At 44.3% G+C, this 22484-nt stretch overlaps 1 protein-coding gene across 3 annotated transcripts in view; it reads right to left on the reverse strand.

The window, feature by feature from the left end:
* The window catches only part of TMEM241 (transmembrane protein 241), a 138019-nt gene that overhangs the window by 93171 nt on the left and 22364 nt on the right, over positions 1-22484 (reverse strand). For all 3 annotated transcript variants that reach the window (XM_025365239.1, XM_025365238.1, XM_025365240.1), the window contains one exon: positions 8151-8232. In XM_025365239.1, the coding sequence (XP_025221024.1) occupies positions 8151-8232 (82 nt within the window). The remainder of the gene's footprint in view (positions 1-8150; positions 8233-22484) is intronic.

Here is a 22484-nt window from a genome sequence, read left to right on the forward strand (position 1 = left end):
CTCTGCCGCCCAGGCTGGAGTGCAGTGGCCGGATCTCTGCTCACTGCAAGCTCCGCCTCCCGGGTTCACGCCATTCTCCTGCCTCAGCCTCCCAAGTAGCTGGGACTACAGGCGCCCACCACCTCGCCCGGCTAGTTTTTTGTATTTTTTAGTAGAGACGGGGTTTCACCATTTTAGCCAGGATGGTCTCGATCTCCTGACCTCGTGATCCGCCCGTCTCGGCCTCCCAAAGTGCTGGGATTACAGGCTTGAGCCACCGCGCCCGGCTAATTTTTATATTTTTAGTAGAGATGGAGTTTTGCCATGTTGGCCAGGCTGGTCTTGAACTCCCGACCTCAAGTGATCTGCCTGCCTTAGCCTCCCAAAGTGCTGGGATTACAGGCATGAGCCACCATGCTGGCCCTTTTACCTAGATTTCTTTTCTTTTCTTTTTTCTTGAGATGGAGTTTCGTTCTTTAACCCAGGCTGGAGTGAAGTGGCACGGTCTCCGCTTACCGCAACCTCTGAGCCCCGGGTTCAAACGATTCTCCTGCCTCAGCCTCCCGAGTAGCTGGGATTATAGGTGCCCGCCACCAAGCTAGACTAATTTTTGTATTTTTAGTAGAGATGGGGTTTCACCATGTTGGCCAGGCTGGTCCCGAACTCTTGACCTCAGGTGATTCACCCACCTCGGTCTCCCAAAGTGCTAGGATTATAGGTGTGAGCCACCGCGCCCGGCCTTATCTAGATTTCTTACACAATTCTCTTCATAAGAGTGTTTATCTTTTTTTAACTGAAATTATTTTTGTAAGCCACCACACATCCTCTCTGGAAGAAGATGAGGTGCCTGAATATGTATATGTGCACATATAAGTGAATATTCATAAACTGACTTGCATGACATAGACTGCAGTGTTTATTTACATTCATCTTACTATCCTGCCATTAGATGGCAAACTCCTTGAGGGCAGAGGAGCAGACTGCCTTCTTTCCCAGTCTCCAGTACAAGCTGGGAGGTCCTTTTTGTCCTTCATTTGAGGATCACATAAAGTAGCTGCCTGGTGTGTAAGGGCCTCAACATATGAAAAATAGATACCTTGCAGTACCAGGAGCTCCTCCAATTTGGCAAAATGCTAATTCTAAGAGAGATGCCAGGGAATCAGAAAAGGCCTAAGGGGGCCTCAGTCTTCCAGCCTGGCATTAATGCATGGGTGGGAATGGTGGGCGGACATGCCTGCTCTCAGGGAATGGCTGTTTTCTTCGCACTTTACCCAAGTCCACTAACCGAATTCGGTTAAACTAAATGTGCATATACCACAGGAACACAGAGGAGTTCGGAGTGAGACAAGTAAGAACACATTATCACCCCTCCTTTTCATGTAATCCTCAAGAAAACTCCTACTGGAACCTAGGTGATTTTTTTTTTTTTTTTTTTTTTGGGGAAACGGAGTCTCACTCTGTCGTCCAGGCTGGAGTACAGTGGCGTGATCTCGGCCCACTGCAACCTCCGCCTCCCAGGTTCAAGCGGTTCTTCTGCCTCAGCCTCCCGAGTAGCTGGGATTACAGGCATACGCCACCACGCCCAGCTAATTTTCTGTATTTTTAGTAGAGACGGAGTTTCACCATGTTGGCCAGGATGGTCTCGATCTCCTGACTTCATGATCCATCCGCCTCGGGCTCCCAAAGAGCTGGGATTATAGGTGTGAGCCACCATCCGCCTCGGGCTCCCAAAGAGCTGGGATTATAGGTGTGAGCCACCATCCGCCTCGGGCTCCCAAAGAGCTGGGATTATAGGTGTGAGCCACCAAGCCTGGCATAGGTGATATTTCTTTCTTATTGTGGTAAAATATACATCACAAAAAGTTGCCACCTTAACCATTTTTAAGTGCATAGTCCGTTCACACTGCATTATGTACATTCACACTGTTGTACAACCATCACCACTCTCCACTGCCAGAACTCTTTTCATCTTGCAAAACTGAAACTCTGTGCCCATTAAACACTAACTCTTCATTCTCCCCTACCCCCACCCCGATAGCCACCATACTACTTTCTGCCTTTATAAATTTCATTACTGTAAGTACCAGATATAAGCGGAGTCACACAGTATTTGTCTTTTTTGTGACTGACTTATTTAGCATAATGTTCTCAAGGTTCATCCGTGTTGCAGCATGTGGCAGGATTTTCTTCCTTTTTAAGGCTGAATAATATTCCATTGTTTGTATTTGTGTTTTTATTTTCATTTTTTTGAGACAGAGTCTCGCTCTGTTGCCCAGGCTGGAGTGCAATAGTGCAATCTTAGCTCACTGCAACCTCTGCCCCCCGGGTTCAACCATGTCTCCTGCCTCAGCCTCCCAAGTAGCTGGTATTACAGGCACTCGCCACCATGCCCAGCTAATTTTTTGTATTTTTAGTAGAGGCAGGGTTTCTCCATATTGGTCAAGCTGGTCTCGAACTCCTGACCTCAGGTGATCCACCGCCTTGGCCTCCCAAAGTGCTGGGATTGCTGGCGTGAGACACCGCTTCCAGCTCCATTGTTTGTATTTATCATATTTTATCTATTTATCCATCAGTGGGCACTGAGATTGCTTCTACCTTTTGTCTATTGTGAATAATAGCCAAACGAATACGGATGCACAAGTATCTCTTCCTGTCCCTTCTTTCAATTCTTTTGGGTATCCACCCAAAAGTGGAACTGCTGAATCACATAATAATCCTATTTTTTGATGTTTTGAAGAAGCACCATACTGTTTTCCGTGGCAGCTGCACCACTGTGCATCTCCACCCGTGGTGCTCAAGGGTTCCAACTTCTCCACGTCTTTTACCAACACTTGTTATTCTCTGGTTTTTTGGTAACAGCCATTCTCATGGGTGTGAAGTGGTACCTCGTATAGTTCTGATTTGCATTTTCCTAATGATTAATGATGTTGAGCCTCTTTTCATGGATTTATCAGTCTTTAAATGTCATCTGTGGAGAAACATCTGTTCAAGTCTTTGGCCCGTTTTTCAATCAGGTTGTTTTCGTTTGTTCTGTTAAGTTTTATGAGTTCTCTATACAGCCTATAAGTGAATCCCGCAATTGATGAGTGATTTGCAAATATTTCCTCCCTTTCTGGGGGTTGCCTTTTTACTTTGTTGATAGTATCCTTTAAAGCACCAAAATTTTTCATTTTGATGAAGTCCAATTACTCTATTTTTCTTCTGTTGCCTGCGTGTTTGGTGTCATATCCAAGAAATCCTTGCCAAATCCAACATCATGGAGCTTTTCCTTAAGAGTTCAATGTTAATAATAAGCCATTTTATGGCCGGGCACAGTGGCTCACGCCTGTAATCCCAGCACTTTGGGAGGCTGAGGCGGGTGGATCACCTGAGGTCGGGAGTTTGAGACCAGCCTGACCAACGTGGAGAAACCCCATCTCTACTAAAAATACAAAAGTAGCCAGGCATGGTGGTGCATGCCTGTAATTCCAGCTACTCAGGAGGCTGAGGCAGGAGAATCACTTGAACCCGGGAGGCGGAGGTTGCGGTGAGCCGAGATTGCACCATTGCACTCCAGCCTGGGCAACGAGAGCAAAACTCCATCTCAAAAAAAAAAAAAAAAAAAAGCCATTTTATAAGAGTTACAGGACAATTTTTAGAGGGATCAGGATGATAAGAAAAATCCGGGGAGGAGTTTACTGTATTGCCACTGAGCCCGCGTTTTAAAAACTAATCCTTGTAGTTGGACTCTGATCACCTGTGATGAAAACACAACGCGACAGAGGGAGCTGTCTCTCATCAGCAGTAACAGGGACATTAGGGGCGGATGCTCCATTCTGCACCAACGTTTACACTCTTCCTTCGTGGATCCAAATTCCTTTATGATACTGGAGCCAAACAAGGAGAGAGGGGACCCACAGGTACCATTTTGCTTAACTGAGTAACTCACTCCACATGGGTTTAATGATCCATATGTGTTTCCTCACCAACATCCTCCCATCGCACACACAGTCCCATCTCCATCCCCAGTATGTTGAGTGAATATTGCGCTCACGGAAGAGAGAAACAAGGACAAGCCATTAGGAAGGACCAAGATCAAAGAGCTCAGCAAGGAAAACAATTCCTGTCCTGTCAAGGTGCCTTGACCTAGACTTGCAGAGTCCCTCCAGCTGCAGACCCTGGCCTCCCCCAAGCAAGCAAACAGCATGGCTTGAGCCAAATCACCAATGCCAGGATGGCCTCTCGCCACCAAACTCAGTAATGTAGGAATTTGTACATCTGTTCTGAACGCTGGTCAGCACAGGCTGAGGCAGTCCTGTCCAGCTGAGAAGGTTTTTGACCAGGAAATTATAACAAGAGTCATGAGCCATCAAAGTCATACCGTCCCTCCAAGACTGACACCCATCAGAGCCATCATCACTGTGACCTTACTCAATCTAGGAAAGCTGGGCAAGCAGGCCTGAATCAGCCCAAGTCCAAATCACATCTCATCGAGATTGGTGACAGAAAGTGTCTGGCACATGCTTAACATCAAATATTCATGGTGGCTGTTCCCATGGTGAGCTGCGTGTCTTTCACTCCCTGCCCCATCCCTTTCAGTTCCTCAAGGTCAGAAACCAGGTCTTGTTTGTCATGATGCTGCCAGCACATAGTAGGTCCCGAACAACTATGTGGTGAATGGATAGCTACAAGAAAAATCTCCTTTCCCTTAACTCTGTAGATCATTTGGTTGTGAGTCTGAGGTAGAAAAATCAACCAAGAGCTTTTCCCATGGCATCTGTGCAGAGTTAACTCAGCTTCCTACCAGGAGCTACACATCAGGAGAACAGAACTTCAAGGCCTTGTCAGATAAAGGAGAGCTTAAGTGTTCCTCATAACAATACATCTACAGATTGTAATGGAGCACTTTTCCCCCATTCCTTATGGATTCATTCAACTGACAGCTTGGCACCAGCATATTGATGCCTGTTTTCTATCCAACACAAACTGTACAAGTGCCTCATGTTTATCCACTCTATAAATTTCTAAGCAACAATGTAAAAACAAAGAGCTCAGAAAACAAAGAAAAGATGCTGGGTTGATTTATTTTACTATAAAACAATAATAAGCATCTGCTTTCTGCCCTCCTCCCACTCTAATTGGGTGTATTTGGTTTTTGGTTGTTTCCCTTTGTTCAAAGATTTTGAATTGCAACAGCTTCTTTTTGCTTATTTAAGAAGACTGTGCTCTCAGCAGGGTGCAGTGGCCCATGTCTACAGTCCCAGCTACTCGGGAGGCTGAGGCAGGAGGATGACATGAGCCCAAGAGTTTGAGGCCAGCATGGGCAACACAGTGAGACCCCCATCTCTAAAAAATGGCTGTGCTCTACGAGAATGCCACTCAAAGTGCTGGTCCTCAAGAAGATAAGGACTTGGCAAGAGAATGTAAAATCAATGCATTGCTTCCTTCTTCAAAATGTCTTGCTATGAAAAACAAAAAGCCAGCTCAATTAAACAGTGTGACGAGTGCCAAAGTTGATCTCCTCATGGACAGGTAACAAAGAATTCAAAGACCGGTACAGCTGCAGATCACAGCTCAAGAAGCCCTGCTGTAGGCTGCAGAACTCCCCACCTGCCTGAAAACACACTAGACTGACATTTACCATGGTCTTCTGAGAGGGTTTGGCCACCTGGTATCAGTACTTTTTTTTTTTTTTTTTTTTTTTTTTGGTGGTAAAGCACTCCAACATTGAGGATCCATTACAACCTGCTCTCCATATGTGGGATCCAGGCAGAGATCCTATATGACTAGGCCTCTAAGTGTCTACAACCACAGTGAATGGTTCAGGAAAGTCTTGATCCAGGGCTGGCCAATCAACATAATTCCAACCTTGTGGCCAGTTTTCAGATCAAGGATGGGTAGTGGCCCTGACTGACCCAATCAGAGTGAAGCCTAGGACTCAAGCAGAAACTACCAGGAAAATGGTCTCTTACCACTAAAGTTGTGAGAACGTGAGGCTGCACCCATTGTTGGGGGCAGCTGTACAGCACTCACTGTGGTGGTAGGGGCGGGCTGGATGTGAAAAGAAACAAAGACGGGGAGCAGAATTGAAAGACAGAGAAATTGGCTTCTGAGTATAATACTGGAGCCTCTGGACAAAGCCATTTGTGAAGTAGGTTTCCACCCCAAGACTTTTCAGTTATATGAATTGGTAAATCTTCCTTTTGCTTAGACCAGTTTTTGGGCTTTCTAACACTTGCAACTGAAAGAGTCTAATGTTATACAATGACTACTACACCCTGGACTCACTCTAAAATCCATACGCATTGGTCCTAAAGAAACAATTCTGAAAAGGCAAAAGGTGGGGAGTTAGAAGAGCTGCCATTCCAGGTGCAGTAGCTCATGCCTGTAATCCCAGTGTTTGGGAGGCTGAGGTGGGAGGATCGCTTGAGCCCAGGAGTTCAAGACCAGTCTGGGCAACAGAGCAAGACCCCATCTCCAAAAGAAAATAAATAAATAGCTGGGTGTATTGGCACATACCTGTATTCCCTGCTACTCGGGAGGCTGAGGTGGGAGGATCACTTGAGCCTATTGAGCCCAGAAGGTCGAGGCTCCAGTGAGCTGTGACTGTGCCACTGCACTCTAGCCTGGGCCACAAGATCACAAGAACAAGACCCTGTCTCAAAACAAAAACAAAAACAAAAAAACGGGAGCTGCCACTCTCTGGGACTAGAGGCAGGTTTAGCAAGACTTTCCACACCTACGTCTCTTCCTCTGTCAAGTGGTTAGCAGCTGCCTCACCTATCATCTGTCAAAAGATTGCAAGAATCACATAAAAGGACACGAAGGAAATCACTCTGGAAGCCTATGGAAAAAAAGCACTGTATGAACAAAAAGTATTATTATTATGAACGCAACACCTTGTTATTCAAACTTCAAAATTCTGGCAAACGTAACTATCCAGAGCCTAGGAAAAAATTTAAAAGCACTTGAGCAACACATTGCTTTTACCAAAATCTGATAGTCTATGGCATAGGAGAGGAAATACTCTCTGCAGGCCAAAGGGTATAAACTGAGGTGGTAAGAGCCTGAGAACAAAGAAGGCGCAGCAGACAACCAGGGCAAGCCTCGTGGTCTGAGCTGAGCAGCAACGTGCACTGTGGGTCAGTTCTCAAGCCCACCCAGGAAGGTTCTTCCCCATTGCATATATCATCCCATCTACTCAAGCTTATGAATCATGAAAGAAAAATGATTATTTAACTTCAAAATTACAGTCCTCACTGCTATTTTGCAACTTTGGAGTTGCTGTCCTAACAACAACATTGTTATCCAATTAGGCAGAGTTTATTTGTTTGTTTTTACTGTTTTTATAGCTGAGATCTAAGGGGCTAACATAACAACAAGAATTTTACATTAAAAGACTTAAATTGTTTTGCACATTCTGCTCTTTCCCCGAAGTTAGAATACAACTATTTTCTGATAGATAAAAAGTTAGCAGTCATGGTACAAGACTGGAGGAGGTATTAACATCTTTCCTGATTTTTAAGCCACCTTCTGTTAATGATGGTTTTAATGGATTCTCTTTTGATGGCAAAATAAATAAATTTTTGGAGTTCCAAATAATGTATCTGGAAGTAGCTTTGCTCTTCACAGTTCCTGCATTTGAGGAGCTCAGTCCTGCCGGGAAGTGGTGGGAGAACAAAACAGTCAGCTTGTTTTACTAGCTTCCCCATGTACAGGACATCAACCCTGTGCCAGGCATTTGCATCCACGACCAAGCTCACCAGGTCACATTACCAGTGGGCAGGGTTTGGTTCCTCAGAAGCAAGGAGTAGTTTGGGCCCTGCCTTCCTGCTCCCGTGGACAGCCTGCATTCAGGCAGAGCTGGGACATTCCCACTCTGCCCATCTCCACGGGGAAGCAGTCCCAGCAGGGCCTGTCTCTGGCCAGCTCCACAAATACCACTACTCTTTTTCTCCCTGTGCATCCCCACCTTGTAATACAAGTTGGCCTTCCCTGTTATCTGATTATCTTCAACTCAACAAAAGGGGGCAATAGGTCCTATGTTGGCCTCAGGCCCAAGACTTGTTCTCCAATCTAGCTTTATCATTATTAAAGTGATTCTCTGCCCTTATTGATCTGAGGCACAGTAAGTTAAAAGGCAAAGGGGAAAGGGAGAGAGGAGTTGTTCCCCCTGAACCTCTAACACTTACCAGTCTGGACAAGGCTCTGGACCCAGCATAGATCATACCCACAAACAGCACTGAAGCAGGAAGCCATGCCAGAACATGAGATCTGAAAAGAGGAAGAAAAAGCAGTAACACTTTTGCCACTTTTTGTTAAGAAAGACATAGCTGCAAAGGTTGACCCTCCAGATGCATCAACTACAGCAACAGAGGCTGTCTAAACATCCCTGGCAGACTTGTTGAGTGAGATGTGGTCTTCATTCACTGAGTAGTGGAGGCAGACAAAGCCATCCTACCCACAATCCCATCGTTACCGATCACCTAGCCTAAGAGGTCCCAGAAATGGAAATGGTAAACGCCTTGCTGCAGCTTGGAAGAGAGAACAGATTGTTTTTTTTTTCAAGGGCAGTGAACAATTATTCTTTGGATTTTAAGTAGCCAAAAGTTTTGAATCCACAACAAATTATTAAAAATTGAAAAGGTTATTTACCCAGGCACTACACCAAATAGCTCCGTGGAATCACAATAAAAAGAACCAGTTTCAAGGGATGAAGTTGAAAAAAATAATCCCAGAACTTCAGTTGGGTGGCCATAGTCTGGCTTTTTCAACCATTAACCTGGCATTGCTGGAATTCTGGTTCAGGGACTCTTCAAGGACTTCCGAAGGGTACATTTATTTTTCAATTGTAGCCACACCAGGAACTGCTTTTCTCTTACAAGTCAGAATCAAAATCCTAGTTCTCACATGCAGTGCATATCACTGAGGTTGCAACCTGCTTCTCTCATTAGCTAGAAATGCATTTTATTGGCCGGGCATGGTGGCTCAGGCCTGCAATCCCAGCACTTTGGGAAACCACGACAGGTGCATCAGTTGAGGTCAGGAGTTCTAGACAAGCCAGGCCATCATGGTGAAACCCCATCTCTACTAAAAATACAAAAGTTAGCCGTGCCTGGTGGTGGCGAGCGCCTATAATCCCAGCTACGCGGGAGGCTGAGGGAGGAGAATCACTTGAGCTCAGGAGGCAGAGGTTGCAGTGAGCTGAGATCAGGCCACTGCAATCAAGTCTGGATGACACAAGACCTTGTCTCAAAAAAATAAAAAAGAAATACATTCGATCTACTAATTCAAGTTCCCAGAGTTATCCTAATAATGAATAAAAATAAATGAAATTATTCCAGCAGGATATAACACAATAATCCCAACGAACTCAATGAACTGATCTCCTGGCATGATGCCTGCTCAAGAAATGGTCTTTGTTAATTTTATTAGCATGGGCAGGCACTCCATCCAACATGAGGCCTGATATGTACAACTTCCCAGAGAATCTAGCATTTAAATGTTTCCAATCTCTAGTAAGGGCCTTCAAACCTTACTCGCTGTATAAATTCATTGTGCAAATAGTCACAGCAACTTACAAGGTGCCGAGAATTATCAATAACAGCAGCATCATAGGTAACATTGATTGAGCACTTGCCACAAACCAGGCACTTCGCTGGCTTTTTGTTTTATATGTTTTAAATGTTTTATATGCTGCATTTTTGTTTTAAATGTTTTATATGCTGCATCTTTCTTAAAGTTGCACAACAATCTTATGAGGAAGGTATTTATTATTATTACCCTCATTGTACGGATGAGGAAACTGAGACACAAGAGTTTAGATAATTTGCCTGTGGTTAGAAGAGCTGGTAAATGGCAAAGCCAGAATTTGAATTGAGGTCTGTCTGGCTCCAAAGCCCTAGCTGTTAAATGCCCATTCATATTTTGCCTTCACGGATCTCATAATCTAATGGGAGACACTGACATACAAATAGATAAGCTGCAAACACTTGGATAATTGACCAAGCGGCCAATTATCTGAGGGATATTCTGTTCTCACTAGTCCTGCTGCGATAGATGTCGGCATCCCCAACCAAAAGATGAACAGATAAAGTAAGATCCCAACCTCCATCGCAATGGGTCAGGGGTGACATCAGTCAATTGCTGTTCTTCTAGGAAATGGCTTTTCCCACTTGACATTAAGCTCACATGAATCAAGGGAGGCAGGATACAGGCCCATGGCCTGTTGTGCACCAGAAGGAAGCCCAGAGCACATACTGCAGGCAGGGCACTGAGGAGGAAGGAGGAGGTGCACTGGGTGAGATGGCAGCTGGCCTCACTGCGGGAGGCCCAGGACTCTGGAATGTAAGGTCAGCGAGGCCCCAGACATGTGTACTCCATGCCCTCGTAAAACAAAGAAAACTGCTGAGTTATATATTCCAAGAGGCATCAGGGTGTCTGAATGCCCAGGGACGCGAGGAAAAGAAAATATGCCTAGGGAACACCTTGTATTTTAACCCTCCTACCCTCAAATATAAAGAAATAACTTTAACTAGAAAAGAGATACACAAGACTAGTACGACCAAACAGACTTCTGGGAAGTGTTACAGGACTGCGGAGTGAGCATCTGGCTCCAGACGTGGGACCACCTCCCAGGCACGGGATCCCAGTGCTTGTGTTCTCCAAAGTCATCTCCCTCAGGGGCAACAGGGCCAAAGCAACACACACTCATGGCGCTTCAGACACACAGGAGAGGTGGCAGACTGCAGAGCCACCATGTCAGTGTGACGGCTGTATTTCTCCACCACACACCAACCTAAGACCATAGCCACTGCTAAGAATAATACATTTGAATCACTGGAAAAATTGCTGACAAAACAGGTGTGGGCAAGGCAAGTGTGAAGGGATAGGGCAAAAAGGAAAAAGAATTAAAAATCAAAGACTCTGGATTTGTATTGTTTCAAAGTATCTAAGGTCTCATTCTACTTTAACCACGTACTTCAGTGGTAAATCATAGAGTATATGCTAAGTGTAGTATATGCAAGAAAAGGATACTAGTCAACAATCCACACACAAACGAAAAGCCTTACCACAAAATCAGCAAATTAATGCACATTTATGTGTCTTTAATTAAAATAAATAGACTGTTTCAGCAAAAGATGATTCCCTAGGTCAGGTGCAGTAGCTCACACCTATAAACCCAGCACTTCGGGAGGCCAAAATGGGAGGATAATTTGAGGCTGGGAGTTTCAGACCAGTCTGGGCAACACAGCAAGCCTGTCACTACAAAAAATTTAAAAATTCAGCTGAGTGTGGTGAGTTGAGACTGTAGTCTCAGCTACTCAGGAGGCTAAGGTGGGAGAATCATTTGAGCCCAGGAGGTCAAGGTTGCAGTGAACCATGATCATGCCATTGCTCTCCAACCTGGACAGCAGGGGTAAGACCTTGTCTCTTAAAAAAAATATATAAAAATAGGCCAGGAGCGGTGACTCACACCTGTAATCCCAGCACTTTGGGAGGCCGAGATGGGCAGATCACAAGGTCAGGAGGTTGAGACCAGCCTGGCCAATATGGTGAAACTCTGTCTCTACTAAAAATACAAAAATTAGCTGGGTGTGGTGGCTGGCGCCTGTAGTCCCAGCTACTCAGGAGGCTGAGGCAAGAGAATCACTTGGATCCAGGAGGTGGAGGTTGCAGTGAGCCAAAATCATGCCACTGCACTCCAGCCTGGGTGACAGAGTGAGACTCCATCTCAAAAAAATAAAAAATAAAAATAAGATTCCCTGATTTATGTGACCTTCAATTAACCCACTAATTATCTGACTGACAGAGTCAGAAAAGGGAGCTCCTGGATATATTATTAATGTCTCCTCCACCCCTCAAATACACTGTGTCACACGGGTGGGAACTGTATGTGTTTTGTTCACATAAAATAAATGAAAACACTACATTGATAACTGTTATAAAGGAGACTAAAGGACTATGCTATACCATAAGGGAAACTGACCTAATCAGTGAGAATAGGGAAATCTTACCCATATAAGTGATGTTTGAGACGAAATTCAAAGTTAAACTGGCTACAGGAGACAGGGTAGAACAGTGCAAGGGATGCGACATTCCAGACATAAACATGGCATGTGCAAAGGCCCTGTGGCAACAGGAAATTGGAGGAAGGCAAGTGTAGCTTGAGTAGATAGAGGAATAAACTCAGGGTAGGGAGGGCATAATATGGTCTAATTTGCATTTTGACAAGGTTGCTCTGGCTATAGTATGGAGAACACGTTGGAACAGGGTTTGGGTGGTGCATTAAGACAAGAAAAAGTTGAAAAGGCTTGACTGGAGAAAATCATTAATTCAGTCTTAAAAATTATTAATTTGAGATGCTTTTAGGACACCCAACCAGAGATATCGAGTAGGCAAGTGGATCACGGATCCTTTCCTGTCCTCTAGTGAGCAAGAATGCACTGTTAAGTACATCTTACATTTGATTTTACTGTATTTCCTTATCCTTCAGTTTTGAGAATAAAATACACAAGGTGGGTGGATCATGAGGTCAGGAGATTGAGACCATCCTGGCCAACATGGTGAAACCCATCTCTACCAAAATACAAAAATTAGCTGGGCATGGTGGCTTGTGCCTATAGTCCCAGCTGCTCGGGAGGCTCAAGCAGGAGAATCTCCTGAACCTGGAAGGCAGAGATTGCAGTGAGCTGAGACTGCCACTACACTCCAGCCTGGCGACAGAGCAAGACTCCCTCTCAAGAAAAAAATAAATAAATACACATAACATTTTCTTCAACATAATGTCTCCCTTTAGTTTATTATTACAGCAATAAGAGCCTTCTGTGGCTTGGAAAGACGTTGTCACAAAACTATTCTTCATTGCTATGGTCTGAATCTGCGTCCCCTCAAAAGTCACATGTTGAAGTTCTAACCTCCAAAGTGATGGTACTAGGACGTGGTGTCTTGTGGGAAGTGATTATGCCATAAGGGAGGAGCCTTCATGAATGGGATTAGTGTCCCTATAAAACAACTGCAGGCAAGGCGCGATGGCTCACGCCTGTAATGCCAGCACTTTGGGAGGCCGAGGTGGGTGGATCACGAGCTCAGGAGACCAAGACCATCCTGCCAACATGGCCAACCCATCTATACTGAAAATACAAAAATTAGCTGGGCGTGGTGGCCTGTGCCTATAGTCCCAGCTACTCGGGAGGCTGAGACAGGAGAATCACTTGAACTCAGGAGGCTTGCAGTGGGCTAAGTAGAGGTTTCAGTGAGCCGAGATCACGCCATTGCACTCCAGCCTGGCGACAGAGCGAGACTCCCTCTCAAAAAAAAAAAGGCCAGGCATGGTGGCTCACACGGGTAATCCCAGCGCTCCCAGCACTTTGGGAGGCTGAGGCAGGCGGATTACAAGGTCAAGAGATAGAGACCATCCTGGCCAACATGGTGAAACCCCATCTCTACTAAAAATACAAAAATTAGCTGGGCGTGGTAGCCTGTGCCTATAGTCCCAGCTACTCGGGAGGCTGAGACAGGAGAATTGCTTGAACTCAGGAGGCTTGCAGTGGGCTGAGTAGAGGTTTCAGTGAGCCGAGATCACGCCACTGCACTCCAGCCTGGTGACAGAGCAAGACTCCCTCTCAAAAAAAAAAAAAAAAAAGGCCAGGCATGGTGGCTCACACTGGTAATCCCAGCACTTTGGGAGGCTGAGGCAGGCAGATTACAACGTCAAGAGATAGAGACCATCCTGGCCAACACGGTGAAACCCCATCTCTACTAAAAACACAAAAATTAGCTCGGTGTGGTGGCCTATGCCTGTAGTCCCAGCTACTCAGGAGGCTGAGGCAGGAGAATTCATGGAACCCAGGAGGCGGAGGTTGCAGTGAGCTGAGATCGTGACACTGCATTCCAGCCTGGGCAACAGAGCAAGACTCCATCTCAAAAAAAATAAAATAAAATAAAATTCCAGGCCCAAGGGAGCTTGTTCACTTCTTGAACCAAGTGAGGACGCAGCTGGAAGGCACCTCCTATGAATCAGAAAAGTGGGCCCTCACCAGTCATCAAGTCTGCTGGTGCCCTGATCTTGGACTTCACAGCCTCTAGAGCTGTGATAAACAAATTTCTGTTGTTTATTTATTTATGTATTTGAGATGGAGTCTCGCTCTGTCACCCTGGCTGGAGTGCAATGGCACAAACTTGGCTCACTGCAGCCTCCGCCTCCCGGGTTCAAGTGATTCTCTTGCCTCAGCCTCCTGAGTAGCTGGGATTACAGGTGCCCACTACCACACCTGGCTAATGTTTGTATTTTTTAGTAGAGACGGGGTTTCACCATGTTGGTCAGGCTGATCTCAAACTCCTGACCTCAAGTGATCCGCCTGCCTTGGCCTCCCAAAGTGCTGGGATTACAGGCGTGAGCCACCACACCCGGCCAATTTCTGTGTTTATAAGCCAGCTGGTCTATCGTATTTTGTTACAGAAGCCCAAATGAACTAAAACACTCGTTAACTCATTAATATTCATTAAGCACCCACTATATTCCAATCTTCTAGTCAATGAAGACACAGCTCTTAATATGACAGACCAAGTCCAGCGGGGGACTTAGGCAATAAACAGACTGTAGTAGTCATGGGAGGAGAGAGAGGGGTGTGGGGGAAGGAGAGAGAATGGCTGACAGCTCCACATACATAATTTGAAGAACTGTTGACGCTTATTCCTGCTGCTCAGGAATAAGGATTTGGATCTCTGGCTTTACAGGTTTCCACAACTGTTATTGTGCTGTCACAATCCGGTGGGGTCAGACCTTTCAACAGTTAGTTACCTGGTATGTATAAAATCCATGACAACTGAGACTTCCATACTTTTCCAGGTAGTATAGAGACAAGGTAAAGACATGAGCTGCAAGTGTAGTGCTTCTTTGTGCTTTTGTCATCTCCTGAAATATTTTTTAAAATCATTTCTTCAGGAAGAAATGAAGCTACAACTTTAAAATCCTAGTTAGTTCTTCTGTACCTAAGGATTATTTTGTAGGGAGATATGGCAACAAGTGATACAACTCATACCTGATTCTGGGCACTAGAGAGTATAATCTTATAACATTTACATGGTTATCCGAATCTTTCGAAATTATAGTTTTCTTGCTCCCAAGGAACTGCCAGCAATTTGCAGATTAACTTTAGCCAATAGCTCTACGAGACAGAGAAACTTCACACGTTTCCCTGGGCTGAGCTATGTTCTCAGTTCTAGTGTAAGCCAGGTCATGTAGGGGTGGCGGCGGGAAGGATGTACATAGTCCAGGGCAAAAGGTTTCATAGAGTGGAAAGAATGTGACCTTTGTGGTGTTACAGCAGATAAGGAGGCCATTAGCCTGATCCTGTCTGCACTAGAGGCTCCTAAGTAAGCAGACCACACCCAAACTTGGATGCATTTCTTGTAACTGACTGAAAAAGAAAAACCAAAACTGAGCCTCAACCAATCACAGTCAACCAACCAACTGGTTAAAAATCAGGGATCTCCCACTGAACTATACCCAAAGAAAGCCAATGCCTAGCTATAGCCAATTATGTAGTATCTTTATTTCCACATTCAGCTACTTCAGCTATAAAAGCTCACGGCCAGGCTGCTGCAGTAGAGTTCTCTAAGCCTCCTCTGGTTCTGAGTGCTGCCTGAGTCATGAATTGTTGTTTGACCAAATAATCTCTGTTAAATTTATTTTGTCTAAAGTTTTTCTTGTCTTTATTTATTTAGGGATAGGGTCTCGCTCTGTTGCCCAGGCTGGAGTGCAGTGTGCCATCACGGCTCACTGCAGCCTCAACCTCCCAGGCTCCAGTAATTCTCCCACCTCAGGCTTCCTAAGTAGCTGGGACCACAGGTGCACACCACCATGCCATGCTAATTACCTTATTTTATTTTTGTAGAGACAGTGTCTCCCTGTGTTTCTCAGGCTGGTCTTGAACTCCTGGCCTCAAACAACTCTCCCACCTCAGCCTCCCAAAGTGCTAAGATTAACAGGCATGAGCCACTGTGCCCAGCCTAAAGTTTTCCTTTTAATGTGGTCAAGCAAAACTGGATCCATATCCATAGTCTGCAATGAGAACTCACTTTTTTCATTTATCAGATGGGGATAATAATGCTCAGAAGGATTCTGAGAAGATAAGAGAATGAATATACAGTATTGGGGGGCAGTGCATGGCACATTAAAAACAACCACCTCAATAAATGTTGCCCTTCTGGCTTTTCTATACATCACTAAAAGGACAGAAACCATCAAGGAAGACTGACAGATCTGCCTACATAAAATGCAACAGCTAAAAACACCATAAAGAAAATTAACAGAAAATTAACAAACCAGAAAAAAACACTGCCAACATATGAAACAAGCTGGAGTTTAATATCCTTAATGTATGATAAATCAACAAGAAAAAAAAAAATCAGCTCTCCAGAAAAAAAAAGTCAGTGGACAAAAACAGGTAATTCTGTCTGTCTGTCTGTCTCTTTCTCTCTCTCATACACACACACACAAGAAATATAAATGACCAATAAACATATGAAAAATTATCCAACTTCCCTAATAATAAAAAGAAATTTAAATTAAATAATTTTGAATTAAAGATACATCAGGCTTTGCCCAAGAAACCAGCAATTTTTAAAAGTTATATCCAATAGAGGGGATAATGAAACCAACACCTGCACGCTGCTGTGAGATACAGACTGGTATCTTTCCGTAACGTATGTACGTACTACTTGGCTGCATTTATCAAAAGCCTCAATATGCATACTTTTTGAGCCAGAAAATTCACTTCCATGACTTTATCCTTGGATATGAGTAAAGTTACCTACAATAAGGTTTTCATTTACAAGTGGAAATAAAACAGCACTCTGGCCTCATTGCTGGTCAGCAAATATGCCAAGCACCTCCGGGTTGGCTACTGTTTCCTCTGCCAGGAACCCTCTTCCCGCAAATTACCTGCATGGCCCGTTCTCTCACAAGCTCAGATATCTGCCTAAAAATTATTTTATCTGTGAGTCTTTCTTACCCACTCTATATAAAATAACCCCCAGTCCCCTGGCCTGTGACACACACACACACACACACACACACACACACACACACACCCCTAACCTCTTACCTGGCTATATTCTCTACATGTACCATGATTGACACATTATGCACTTATATTTTCATGTGTTTATTGTCTCTCTACCTCAACTAGAACGTCAGCTCCACAAGGGCAACAATCTTTGTTTTGCTCCCTGCACATCTCCAGCACCAAGAACAATGCCTGGCATATAGCAGACACTCAAATATTTGCACAATGACTCTCCAAGCATTACTTTGGTAACTTAAAACATTTTTTTGTCTTCTCTCTCTAGATGGTTACAAGAGGAAAACAACAGCAACAAAATCCAGCTATGACCATAACTGACATTTCTTCCTTTTCTCCAGCCCTTTGGAGACTTTGCTCTGAACAGAATTGCCGGTGTTGACAGCTACTCGGTTTTCAAGGGCAGGGATAAAAGCAAAAAATGCCTACATCCCACACCTGTCTCTCTGAAATGGCCCTAATGGGGAATTCTAACAATTTCAAATTCAATAAACATTTATTAACAATCATTCTGTAACCTAGAACTGTGACAACTAACTGCATTAAAAAACACACATATTTTCCTTTAATAGACATGAACTTAAACTTAGAATCTTGGAATAGAGGTAGTTATTGTGCTTTCTATATCTTATCTCTCTTTTACTTATTAAACAGTAGTACCTGGCTGGGCACAGAGGCTCACAGGTTTAATCCCAACACTTTGGAAGGCCAAGGTGGGCGGATCACCTGAGGTCAGGAGTTCCAAACCAGCCTGGCCAACACAGGGAAATCCTGTCTCTACTATAAATACAAAAATTAGCCGGGCATGGTGGTGGGCACCTGTAATTCCAGCTACTCGGGAAGCTGAGGCAGGAGAATTGCTTGAACCCAGGAGGCGGAGGTTGCAGTTAGCCAAGACTGTGCTACTGCACTCCAGTCTGGGCAACAAGAGTGAAACTCCATCTCAAAAAGAAAAAAAAGAAAAAAACTAGTATCTATCTATACCAGAAATTTTTGAAAATACAGATAGTCAAGGAAAAGATTACAACTACAATGTTACTCCCCACAGGAAACCACTGTTAATACCTTACTATATCTCCTTCCAATCAGTGTCTATATGCACATATATGAACACTCAACAAAAACAGGATGCTATTGTACACATTGTTTACAACCTGCTTCACTTCACATCTTTCCAGGTCAAAAAAGTCATCCCCAATTTATCAATAATTGAATACCAGCCCTACTGCTGGACATTTAAGCTAATCCTACATTTTCACTACTCTAATACTGTGTGGTTACCCTTACATATACAGTCGGCCCTCTGTATCCATGGATTCAATCAATCACAGATCAAAAATATTAGGAAAAAGGCCGGGCAAGGTGGTTTACGCCCTGTAATCCCAGCAGTTTGGGAGGCCGAGGCAGAGGATCACCTGAGGTCAGGAGTTCGAGATCAGCCTGGCCAACCTATAGTAAAACCCTGTCTTGACTAAGAAAAAAATGCAAAAATTAGCTGGGCATGGTGGCGCATGCTTGTAGTCCCGGTTACTTGGGAAGCTGAGGCAAGAGAATGGTTTGAACCCAGGAGGTGGAGGCTGCAGTGAGCTGAAATCACACAACTGCACTCCAGCCAGGGCGACAGAGCAAGACTCCGTCTCAAATAAATAAATAAATAAATATTTTTAAAAAGGATGTTTGCATCTGTATTGAACACAGAAAGACCTCTCTTTTGTCATTATTCTCTAAACAATACAGCATAACAACTATTGACTCACATTTACGTTGTAATCTAGAGATGATTTAACATGTATGGGAGGACATGTGTAGGTTATGTGCAAATACTGTGCTGTTTTATATCAGGGACTTTAGCATCTGGAAATGTTGTTATCTGAGAGGGATCCTAGAACCAGTCCCCCGCAAATATCAAGGGTCAACTGCATTTTTGTCTCATATTCATGGTGTTTTTGCGATATGCAGGATAAATTCCCTGAAGCGGAAACGCTATTAAAAGATAAGTGTATTAAAGTTCGTAACTTGGGGCTGGGTGTAGTGGCTCACGCCTATAATCCCAGCACTTTGGAAGGCTGAAATGGGCAGATCACCTGAAGTCAGGAGTTCAAGACCAGCCTGGCCAACATGGTGAAACCCCATCTCTATTAAAAACACAAAAATTAGCCAGGCATCATGGCGGGCGCCTGTAATCCCAGCTACTCAGGAGGCTGAGGCACGACAATTGCTTGAACCTGAGAGGCAGAGGCTGCAGTGGGCCAAGATCGCACCACTGTACTCCAGCCTGGGCAACACAGTGAGACTCCATCTCAAAAAAAAAAAAAAAAGAAATAAAAAAGTTCATAACTGGGTACCAAATCACCTTCCAGAGAGGCTGTAATGACCTGCCCTACTTTACAGATCTAATGCTGTCTGATTCTAGGATAGCCAGAGGCCTGATCATTAGGAACAAACTAGGCACATATAACTAATGCAACAATTCGCCACCTCTAATTCTTCAGCTGATGCCATCTGGGCCTTCTGTGCTGGTTTATTCTTTCATTGTCCTGTTGGCCCACAAAGGAGGCAAGATGGAATTAAATCCTGAGGAGGTCCTGGTGGGATCTCAGGCGCCTGTGGTATGCGGGCCTCTAGGGAGCTACTGAGCTACAGAAGAAGGGAAGGGAGAGAGAAGGGAAGGGAGAGGGATGGGAAGGGAGAGGGAAGGCAGAGGGAAAGGAAGGGAAGGGAAGGGAAGAGAGAGAGAAAGAAGAAAGACAGAAAGACAGAAAAAGAAAGAAAGAGAAAGAAAAAGAAAGAGAGAGAAAGAAAGAAAGAAAAGAGAGAAAGAAAAGAAGGGAAAGAAAGAAAGGAAAGAAGGGAAAGAAGGGAAAGAAAGAAAGGAAAGAAAGGAAAGAAAGAAAGAAAGAAAGAAAGAAAGAAAGAAAGAAAGAAAGAAAGAAAGAAAGAAAGAAAGAAAGAAAGGAAGGAAGGAAGGAAGGAAGGAAGGAAGGAAAAGAAAGGAAAAGAAAAGAAAAGAAAAGAAAAGAAAAGAAAAGAAAAGAAAAGAAAAGAGTGTGTGTGCTGTAAGGTCTCCCAGCAACTCCTAGCCACAAAGACTGCAGACCTTACCATGTTGAAGGACTATTTGCCAAGGGGTCTAATTTGAAAACTGTGGTAATAGATGATCTTTCTTAACTATTAATAAGCACAACTATTGCATCTTGTTTGAATCATGGGCCTGTTTTTTGTTTCCATACACACTCTATCATCCCTAAGAACCCTGATGAACAAAGCATTTTACAAGGAGCTAACAAAAGTCTGTTGGCACGGTTTACAAAACTGTTGTTATTGAGATGAAGGCTAATTAAATTAAATTACTTGTTTTTCAAATAGAGCATGCATTATTGAGAGAACATCTGCTCCCTGAAAACAATTTGCAGTTTAGCTCTTCCTGGGTGCTGAAAAGGCTCCTGAAGCTGAATTTTTGAAAATTCTATGTTACACTGACACCTAGTGGATCATAAAATAGTTTCCAAACATGAAAATAAGACAGCAAAAGGCCAGGCGTGGTGGCTTATGCCTGTAATCCTAACATTTTGGGAGGCTGAGGCAGGAGAGGATCGCTTGAGGGCAGCCTGGCCAACATGGTGAAACCCCATCTCTACTAAAAATACGAAATTAGCCAGGCCTGGTGGTACGCACCTATAATCCCAGCTACTTGGGAGGCTGAGGCAGGAGGATCCCTTGAACCCAGGAGGTGGAGGTTGCAGAGCCAAGAATATGCCACTGTACTCCAGCCTGGGCAACAGAGCAAGACTCTGTCTCAAAAAACAAACAACAAAAAGAAACCAAGGTTCATGTTGACTACTGGCATTGCCTAAAATACTAATACCTTACAAATGTAAAGTCAGTATTTTCTTTAAAGTTGGAAAGGACTTCTGCATATTACATCACTAATTATAGAAGACTTCTAGATTTCTTTTTTTTTGGTCCACTACTGGTGACTATGCTCGTCAGTCTTATTGCCCCCTTTCTCCCTTCTTCTCACTTTCTTTAGACTTTTCTCTTTCATTCTTTACTCTTCCTCCTGACTCAGAGAGGATCACATTCCCTTGACAAAGTCCAGCCCTAATATTTTTTGAACCCAAGAGCCCCGTGATGATAGTTTCTCACGGAACATAATTTAGATGCGGAGTCAAAGAACTATGACCCATAGACCAAACCCCACCTGCTGCCTGTTTCTGAAAATAGCATTTTATTGGCACACTGTCACACCCAACTGTTTATTGTCTATGGCTATTTTTATGCTCTAACAGCAGAGCTGAGTAGCTGCAGCAGAGATAGTAGAGCCCACAAGGCTAAGATATTTACTCCGGGCACATCTGTTGGCCCAATTTAGAATAAGGCAGCCTGAGTCCCAACCTCTGGACCTGACTAGTTGTGGTGCTCAAGGCTTCACACACTAGGCAGTGCCCTGGGCTACACACAAAGGACCACGTGACTATTGGGTTTCTGTAAAGTCCCCCCCCCCTTTTTTTTTTAAGAGATAGGGTCTCACTGTGTTGCCCAGGTTGGTCTCAAACTTCTGGGCTCAAGTGATCTTCCTGCCTCAGACTCCCAAAATGCTGGGATAATAGGCATGAGCCACCGTGCCCAGCCTCAAGCTCCATTTCTCAAGGCACTTTCATCACTGGCTCTTCCCAGCTCTCTGACCATGCAGAGTCATAACTTTTTCCCACTTAATGTTTCATTTTTTCTGGTCCAAGATTCTCAACACGTAATTTAGTTCATGCTGAAATGGAAATCTTCAGTAAGGTTCTGACAATCCCTAAAGCCCAATAAGAGCTTCAAAGAAACCAGTCTATAGCTCCCAACACCACAATGTTTGAAAGGCCACTGCTCTGCTCTTCTTCCCCACCAGGCAGTCAGGCTTTGACCCTGCTGCAGTGTTAGGGGCTGTTACCCTGTACCCTCCACTGTCTGGGCAGTTGCCTCCTCCAGCACCACTTTATCTACCTCACCCCTTCCTGGGAGGACCAAGGCTAGATGTGTCACTGAGTGAGCCTCAGGAGATGGACTACAGGAAAAGCACAGAACAGAGGCAATGTTAGTATAAAAAAATAGAGTTGGCTGGGTGTGGTGACTCACACCTGTAATCCCAGTACTTTGGGAGGCCAAGGCGGGTGGGTAGATCACCTGAGGTCAGGAGTTTGAGACCAGCCTGGCCAACATGGTGAAACCCCGCCTCTACAAAAAATACAAAAAAAATAAAATAAAATAGCCAAGCATGGTGATGTGCGCCTGTAGCCCCAGCTACTTGGGAGACTGAGGCAGGAGAATTGCTTGAACCTGGGAGGCGGAGGATGCAGTGAGCCAAGATCATCCCACTGCACTTCAGCCTGGGCGACAGAGGGAGGCTCCTCCGCAAAAAAAAAAAAAAAAAAAAAAAAAAAAAAAAAAAAAAAA

This window comes from Theropithecus gelada, chromosome 18, assembly GCF_003255815.1.
Source record: "Theropithecus gelada isolate Dixy chromosome 18, Tgel_1.0, whole genome shotgun sequence".
Lineage (NCBI taxonomy): Eukaryota > Metazoa > Chordata > Mammalia > Primates > Cercopithecidae > Theropithecus > Theropithecus gelada.